Source organism: Musa acuminata, unplaced genomic scaffold (assembly GCF_036884655.1).
Source record: "Musa acuminata AAA Group cultivar baxijiao unplaced genomic scaffold, Cavendish_Baxijiao_AAA HiC_scaffold_1137, whole genome shotgun sequence".
Taxonomy (NCBI): domain Eukaryota; kingdom Viridiplantae; phylum Streptophyta; class Magnoliopsida; order Zingiberales; family Musaceae; genus Musa; species Musa acuminata.
Genome location: NW_027021349.1, coordinates 80,874 through 90,136, shown reverse-complemented (window position 1 = coordinate 90,136; position 9,263 = coordinate 80,874). Strand labels below are relative to the sequence as shown.

Sequence of the window (9,263 nt, the reverse complement as noted above, 5' to 3'; positions counted from 1 at the left end):
TTTATCCTAAAAATAAAATTATATCCTCAAAATAAGATATAATTTTATCCTTAAAAAATAAATTAAAAAATTTTGTTTAAAATAATTTCACAAGCCCTCTTGTAATTTTCCTTGTAATTTGAGTTGTGTGTGTTGTGTGTGTGCTGTTTATTGTATGTGTAGTAGGTGTTGTATGTGATATATGTGTGTGTTGTTTATCGTATGTGTAGTAGGTGTTGTAATTTGAGTTGTGTGTGATATGTGTGTGTGTTATGAGTTGTATATGTGTATGTGTGTTGTTTGTGTGATGTGTGTGTTGTATTGTGTTTTGTTATGAGTGTTGTGTGTATGTGGGTGTTGTGTGTTGTTTGTTATATATATATATATATATATATATATATATATATATATATATATATATATATATATATATATATATATATATATATATATATATTGTATGTGTAGTAGGTGTTGTATATGTGTGTATGTTATGAGTTGTATATGTGTATGTGTGTTGTTTGTGTGATGTGTGTGTGTTGTATTGTGTTGTGTGTGTGTGTGTTATGCGTGTGAGTGTTGTGTGTGTTATAAGTTCTATGTGTTTGTTGTGTGTTGTGTATGAGTGTAGGTGTATATGTTATGTGTGTGAGTGTTGTGTATTGTTTGATGTGTGTGTTGTGTTCATATATATATATATATATATATATATATATATATATATATATATATATATATATATATATATATATATATATATATATATATATGAGTTGTGTGTATGTGTGTGATGTGTGTGTTATGTATGTTATGTGTGTGTAGTGTGTATTGTTATGAGTTGTGTGTATATTGCGTTGTTATTTGTGTGTATATTATGAGTTGTGTGTATATATGCGTGTTGTGTGTGTTGTTTGTGTGTATGTGTGTGTTGTATATGCTATGAGTTGTGTTTATACGTTATATGTGTGTAGTGTGTTGTTTATGTGTGTGTTATGAGTTATGTATGTAGTGTGTGTTGTTCGTGTGCTGTGTGTGTATATGTTATGAGTTGTGTGTATAGTATGTTATTTGTATGTGTGTGTGTTATGTGAGTTGTGTGTTGTTTATGTGTGTGTGTATATGTTATGAGTTGTGTATATATATGTTATGAGGTGTGTTTGATGTGTATTGTTTATATGTGTGTATATGTTATGAGTTGTATGTATGTTATTTGTATATGTGTGTTATGAGTTATGTGTGTGTGTATTGTGTATGTTATGTGTGCGTGTGTGTAGTATGTTATGAGTTATGTGTGTTGTGTCTATTGTGTATATGTTTATTTTATGTATAGTGTGTGTTATAAGTTGTGTGTTTGTTGTGTATTTTATGTATGTGTGTTATGTGTATGTTGTTTGTGTGTATGTTACGAGTTTTGTATGTGTAGTGTGTGTTATGAGTTATGTGTGTATTGTGTATATTATGTGTATGCACGTTATGAGTTGTGTGTGATATATATATGTGTGTTGTGTATGTTATGTGTGTATGTGTAGTGTGTATTGTGTGTGTTTTGTGCGTGTGTGTGTGTGTGTTGTGTGTGTTATGAGTTCTGTGTGTATGTGTGTGTGTGTGTTATGAATTATGTGTATGTGTGTATGTGTTGTGTGTGTAGTGTGTGTATTATTAGTTGTGTATGTTATGTGTGCATGTGTTGTGTGTAGTTTGTTGTTAGGAGTTATGTGTGTATGTTATGTGTTATGAGTTATGTGTGTGATATGTATGTTGTGTATGTTATATGTATGTTTGTGTTGTGTATGTTGTTTGTGTGTTGTGTGTTGTTTGTATGTGTGTAAGTGTTATGAGTTGTGTGTGGTATATGTGCATGTGTATTGTGTATGTTTATGTGTGTGTATTGTTTGTGTGTGTGTTGTGTGTGCGATGTGTGTGATGTGCGTCGTTTGTGTTGTTATGAGCTGTGTACATGTGTGTATTGAGTATGTGTTTTGTGTATGTTATGTGTGTGTAGTGTATGTTGTTTGTATATGTGTTATGAGTTATGTGTGTATGTGTTTTGTTGAGTATATTATGTGCGTTGTGTATGTTATGAGTTGTGTGTGTTGTGTGTTGTTATGAGTTGTGTATGTATATATTGTATATATTATGTGTGTGTGTGTTGAGTATATTATGTGTGTTGTGTATGTTATGAGTTGTGTGTGTTGTGTGTTGTTATGAGTTGTGTATGTATATATTGTATATATTATGTGTGTGTGTGTGTGTGTTATATGTGTATGTGTATTGTGTTTGTGTTATGTTGTGTGTGTGTGTGTGTTATATGTATGTGTATTGTGTTTATGTTATGTTGTGTGTGTATGTATTGTGTGTTGTTATGTTTGTGTGTGTAGTGTGTTGTTATAAGTTGTGTGTGTAGTATATGTGTTATTATAAGTTATGTGCATATGTTATTTGTGTATAGTGTGTGTTATATATGTTGTATATGTTTGTGTGTATGCTATGTGTGTGTAGTGTGTGTTTGTTATGAGTTATGTGTGTATGTGTATGTGTGTGCTATTAAGGAATTGCAATAACGTTTTCACTCAAATTTTTGTTCAGGATCTTTGTGATCCGAGTTGGGATGAGTGAGGTATTTATAGGCCCCAAGTGACTTAAAAAATGAAGTCAAAAAAGGTCTCATCATGGATTCTCGAGATATTGGCGGTACTACTGTCAATTCTAGGCGGTAATTGACACCCCTGCACTGGTGGTACCATTGCCTAGTCTGAGCGATACTACCACTTGATAGAGCCTCAGAGATTGAGCTCTATCGGTACCACCGCCTAACAACATTAACTGCCAATGGTACCACCGCCTAGTCTAGGTAGTACCACCATCTAGATCGCTTGGGGCATCGAGTCTCAAGCGGTTCCACTGCTTACCTTGGTGGTGTCATCGCTTGATGTGGCTCTAAGTGGACCATCTATCCGGCCCAAATCAGCCCTGATTCGAGCTCAATTGGCCTTTAATTGAGTTAGTAGGATTACTCCCCAAACTAATTCAAATTGACACATAACTACTATAATTATATGCTTTAAAACATAGAATAACATACAACATACTATACCATAACCACAATTGGATGAGCAACAATGAATTAACAGCTACAAAGACCATCAAAAGGAACTACTTGGACAAAGTATGTGTGCCCACTGCAAAATATACTTGCTGGCAAAAGACCCAGCTTAAGGGTCCCATCATAAGCATGAAAAAGTCCACTTTCTCCTTCAAGTGATGGTCCTAAAACTTGGTGGACAAATCATTAAAGCTAGTCTGGTCCCATTTCAGGTCATCACTTAAAAAGTATATCTTTCCACTCCTTAGCTAGCCTTTTTGCAGCATCAGTGGGACGCCAATGAAATATTCCAATATTATAGGCAGTAGTTACTATAAACAATAGAAGGGGAAAATATTAATTAACGATCCTAAAACTATCAAAGTCAAATTTTGATTAAATAAAATTTTAAAGAACGTTAAGAAAGGGTTAAGGAAAGAAATGAAAGTGCAGATGCTGTGTATTAACCTCATTTTGGCTTGCACCTTGCGTGCCACCAAGACAAGTGCCATTTTGCCACAACATGTGTCAGCCATGTGGACATATGCAAACTTAAACACCAAGTTTTCTACAGTCTAGTTTATAGGCTCCTTCATAGAACCTGACATCAGCAACATTGTTTGATATCTTTGAACAACCATTATCACTAACAATTAAAAAGTAACTAAGATGATGTATTTGATAATACTAACTAAGATTCACTCGATTGTGAAATGAGTCATAAACAGAATGTCAGTTTTATTACTTATGCCCAATTATAAAGGACCTACCGAGTAGTTTATCGAGATAATTTTTGCTACAGGAAAGAAGATTATGTGTAAAAATTTGTGTACATGATAAGGTCAAACATTTTAGATACTAGTACAAGTAATGGTACCCATACCAGAATCTTATTATATCAGTACAACTTGGCATATTAAAAAAAATCAAGAATGTTTAATATATCTGTACCAGCTAGTGTGGTTATTACTTATTATTAAGATTCGTTGACGTTAGTAGAAAATACCATTCTGCCAGACTTACAAACTGTCATCAGTTGTTGTTGGTCTAATCTGATCGCTTGATGTTAACATGGAAGTGGGTTCTGTTCCAAGCAAAAACGGTCTAATCTGATCGCTTGCTTCAGGAAAACGAGCAAAATATGGAAGTGGGTTCTGTTCCAAGCAAAAACATATACTAAATCATTTATAATATGAAACAAGAAAAAACAGTAAAGAATGCTTTGAGTGAACTATCCAATTCAACAGATATAATTCAAGGACGGGTTGGGCCAAGAAAATCAACAAAAGAAATTTGCTTATATCCTGGTAAGTCCGAGGAAAGATTTAACTCTTGCAAAGCTTGATAAACATTGAGAGAATTTCATTCTTACTCTAACTGCATTACATACAAGAACAAGAATTGACCAAAAGATAGAGCTTGGGCTTTGGAAAGCCAGTTTTCCTGATACTGACGTGTAATTCCATTTAAAATCATCTTGCATCCTCAAGAGGAATCCAACATTCCAAACTAGAACTCGTGTATTGCACTAATTATTTTTAATCTAAAATTACGATTTACATTATTAAGAACACTTATTAAAGTGTGCATTTGGAGGAGACCTACCATGCTACAAGAAGCTTTTGTGACGTAGCAAGGTGCACAATCCATAGTATTTTCTACGTTCATATGTTCATCCATATCCTTACTCCGTCACTTCTTTTCACTCAATTGAAGATTTAAAGGCACGATATCCTAATTTTTTTGTTATATCAAGATTGGTCTAAACCCTCTAGGTTATCTTAAAAGGAAATGTACATATACATAGTAATTTGAAGTTTCCATCAAACATATTCCATACACATTTCAAGTTATTTCTAACTTTGTCAATTTAAATTATGTTTATATCATAAAATAGTCAGAATTGGCCTGGGTGATGCTAATTTCTCGTAGCATGGTAAAATTTTCGAGTTTCCAAAAATTAGCTACCATAAATTTGGAAATGGCAACCATATTTAAATCATGTCTCCAGTAACAATTAATATATGAAAAGTCTGTAATATAGGAAAGATAAGTATAGATTAAACATGTAGGTCTTATATATGGTTTGATCCCCAGAACACACATACAGTCTCCAAGGTATAAAACTTCACGTGTGCAGGAACATTTGCTTATATTAGGTTACAGAAGGTTATATTGATGAAACTATTATAAGTTGTGCTAGGTGCTACATACAAGAAGGTACAAGAGAACATCTGTAAGTTCAGATAACAAAGACAGACATCAAGATCTAAACTTTAGCATAACCAGAATAAGTAAAACATGAACTATTGATGAGATCCAAGAAAGGTTATAATGTTGTGACATTCTACACCTATGGACTATCAGATCAAAAATAACAGAATTGAAACTGGTGTATACCTTTAACCAAACCATATCTGTATCACACATTAGTAACTCATAACCAAAAGGTAGGAGAGCATTTATCAACAATACTTTTTCCCTTCCCATTTTGTGAAATTTGGCAGATCCCCACCCAACATCTACTGTTACCATTTTGCTGCCCATGTCAAAAACAGGAATCCCTTTCCAATACAAAGCCTCCAATAATTTGGTATCCATAGCACCTATATCCAAAAAGAGAACTCAGATAAGTGTTTTGTGAACTTTTTGTACATATGAATCTAATGTTGCTTAAGAGGTGCTTGACTTACCAACAAGAATGTTAAAAATATTAAGATCCGTTAGGTGTTTGACCCAATTCAAGATAAAGTCCAGGAATGCATGGTTCCCAAATGTCACAATGATGATATTATCTTTTGCACGGTGCTTCACCATCTCCTTGGTTAGTAGAAACGACTTCATATCAGGCATTTTACTATCAACAGGCACATCCCATATGGCTCTTGTGAACATGTCCGAAGGCTCTCTTTGCAGCCTTGGTGTTCCGGTTACTGTCAAAAAAAAAAAAAGCTTCTTAGGTTTACTCAGATTGCTACTGAAAAGGTATAAGAATTCAAAATTAGTATGTTAAGACAAATCTAATAAGAGCCTAACATCTAATTACAGCATAGCTCCTCTTCAGCGTTTCTTTAGTATGTTAAGACAAATCTAATAAGAGCCTAACATCTAATTACAGCATAGCTCCTCTTCAGCCTTTCTTTAGTATGTTAAGACAAATCTAATAAGAGCCTAACATAGAATGGTGAAAATCTAAGTAGAGGTAGAAATTATTATTAATAATCAAAGCAGAGGTAGCAGAAATTATTAATTTTGTACTAATTTAATCAAGTCCTTGTCATTGTAAATTAACAACATATATTTATCCAAGTGAAGCTTTATTGATCATAATAGCATCTAAGCCCCATTGAATAAGCAAAAAAATGCCAAACTGTAGAGCATTCACTCTTTAGAGTGATGCTTAGCAACAACAGAGACATTTCAGGGGACGTGATTTCTTATTGAGTATGTATTCAATCAAGCCACTGAAGATCCATTCATGGGTTCGCAGAAATCTATGCTTGTATTTCAACAGTATTTATTACAGAAAAGGTAGAAATAACTAAACGACCTTTTACTAACATATTACATGCCCTACAGACTTTCATCTTCGGTATTGCGGAACAAATCTATGAGAGCAGAACCAAGACTATCCTAATCTTGCGGAACAAAGATACACAGCATCGAAACAATAAGACTGATTGAAGAAGAAAAAGAAGAAGAATTTGACCGGATACCTTTCGGCGACGGGAAGTATTTTTCGTTTCCTCCATCGCCGGCGCCGGCTGCAGGTGAGGAAGTATAGACCGAGGAGAGAATCACAAAAGTACAGAAGATAATACCAGCAACAATCGTGGCATAGATCGCCAAAAACAGTGGATTGCACGTCGCCATTAGAAGGAAGAATGCGATCAGACGACTGAAAGAGTGTTCGGCGGAAGAGCCGTTCACGAACCCTTTAACAGCCGGCGAACCCTTTAACAGCCGGCAAACAGCCGGCGAACCCTTTAACAGCCGGCAACCCTTCAGCCGAGCGAGAAGCCCTGCGAAGGGATTATTTATATTGAATTTAATAATATCTAGCATCTCAATTTTTAAATATAAAAATTTATATTTATTATAAAAATAAAATTAAATAATTTTATTTATCTTAACATTATTAATTATAAATTTATATATTATAAAAATTTATTATAAAATTAAAAATTTAAATTTAAATTTTGTTTATCCTAAAAATAAAATTAAAAAATTTTTGCTAAAAATAAAATATAATTTTATCCTTAAAAAATAAATTTACCATTAAAAAATAAAAAATAATTTTGTTTATTCTAAAAATAAAATTATATCCTCAAAATAAAATATAATTTTATCCTTAAAAAATAAATTAAAAAATTTTGTTTAAAATAATTTCACAAGCCCTCTTGTAATTTTCGTTGTAATTTGAGTTGTGTGTGTGTGTGCTGTTTATTATATGTGTAGTAGGTGTTGTATGTGATATATGTGTGTGTTGTTTGTGTGATGTGTGTGTGTTGTATTGTGTTGTGTGTTGTTTGTTATATATATATATATATATATTGTATGTGTAGTAGGTGTTGTAATTTGAGTTGTGTGTGTTATGAGTTGTATATGTGTATGTGTGTTGTTTGTGTGATGTGTGTGTGTTGTATTGTGTTGTGTTGTGTGTGTGTGTGTGTGTGTGTTATGCGTGTGAGTGTTGTGTGTGTTATGCATGTGAGTGTTGTGTGTGTTATAAGTTCTATGTGTTTGTTGTGTGGTGTGTTGTGTATGAGTGTAGGTGTATATTTTGTGTGTGTGAGTGTTGTGTATTGTTTGATGTGTGTGTTGTGTTCATATATATGTGTATGTGTTGTGTGTTGTGTATGTATGTGTATTATGTATGTGTCTTTGTGTGTTATATATGTGGTGTGTTATTTTTTATCCTCCCCTAGCCTGACGTCGGTCAGAGGCTTTTATACTACTTATGCGAGGATCGGCTATACACGGGTTTGGCACGACAATCGATCCCGAGTGGAGAGGTGGTACCTTCGTACGGTTGTCGTCCCGGAATACGCGGAACGGTGCCAGGCGACGCGCCGTCCTGAGCCTTCCGAGACGGGACGTACCGACGGGTGCCTCGGCATGGCTTCTGTCTTGGTGTGTGAAAGTCCTCCCTCAAGCTGATGTGGCAAGGACGCGAGTGGTGATATGGCTAGAGTCGAAAATATGTATTATCATATTCCGCTATAAATCCTGCGTATCCAGAGAAACTTCATCGAAGACATGGAATCAGAAGTCTAAGGAATACAACGAGATCCGGTATGGATGCCTTCTTTCAAGTATAGTCAACCACATGAGACAAAGACGTGTTAGTAGATCTAAAAAGACAAACGAAACTCATGCACCTATGAACAACCATTAGAATGCCATTTGGTTTTAACATTTTTAAAATATTTCCAAATACAACCGTCTTAGCATGCGATATAGTTTGAGAAAATAATCTTGCAAGTTACCAATTATAACCTAAAGTGTGTGAAAATTTTGGGAAGGTCTAGGCGAGAATGTCGTAACTTTCTTGCAATGATTCAATGAAGCTTTCTCTGTTTCAAAAAAGATAAATGTCTGAAAATACAATAAGTCACACATAATTTACGAAACACTGTAACTAAATACAAATTACAGATGTGACTCACCCACCCTCACTCCCTAGATATGTACCACAGTCATCAGTCATCACACTGGTCATGACTAGTGATGTGAACTAAAGAGGTCTAATAAATCATCATGATCATACTAATCCTTATCATGATAAATACTAGAAAATGCAATAAGTTGGATAAGTCTCTCTTGGCACTTGATAGGAAGCTAGACATGTTGAACCTGGCTTAGTTTACCTAAAACACCCAAAACCCAACTCCACTTAGTTCGGAGACCTAAACTTTTGATCGAGATATGACACTAAAATAAATTTTGACATCTAATAATAAAAAGACTTATATAGATGCAGAAAGTTACATTCTGGGCCAACCCAGACGTTTGTCCTAGATCTAAAATATAAAAAAGGAAAAAATTGTATGTAATAGTAAACCTTGAGTTGAATAAAAAGAGTGCTTCAAGATGAGGTTTGAGAAGAAACATCAAATAATAAACTCATGTTGAAAGGAGAGTGATGGTAAAATAAGTTAGCATTCATGATTTGTCTACTTGAGAAATTACATTATATGAT

The 9,263-nt window shown here is 34.0% G+C and overlaps 1 protein-coding gene across 1 annotated transcript; it reads right to left on the bottom strand.

Moving 5' to 3' along the window:
* Window positions 1-4,062: 4,062 nt before the first annotated feature.
* Window positions 4,063-7,126, bottom strand: LOC135670960 (arabinosyltransferase XEG113-like). Its single transcript, XM_065178766.1, has 4 exons — window positions 6,778-7,126; window positions 5,755-5,994; window positions 5,462-5,667; window positions 4,063-4,215 (listed from the first exon to the last, which is right to left on the bottom strand). Exons 1-4 carry the CDS (start codon window positions 7,124-7,126, stop codon window positions 4,081-4,083), a joined length of 930 nt encoding a protein of 309 aa, XP_065034838.1. The 3' UTR covers window positions 4,063-4,080.
* Window positions 7,127-9,263: the final 2,137 nt, after the last annotated feature.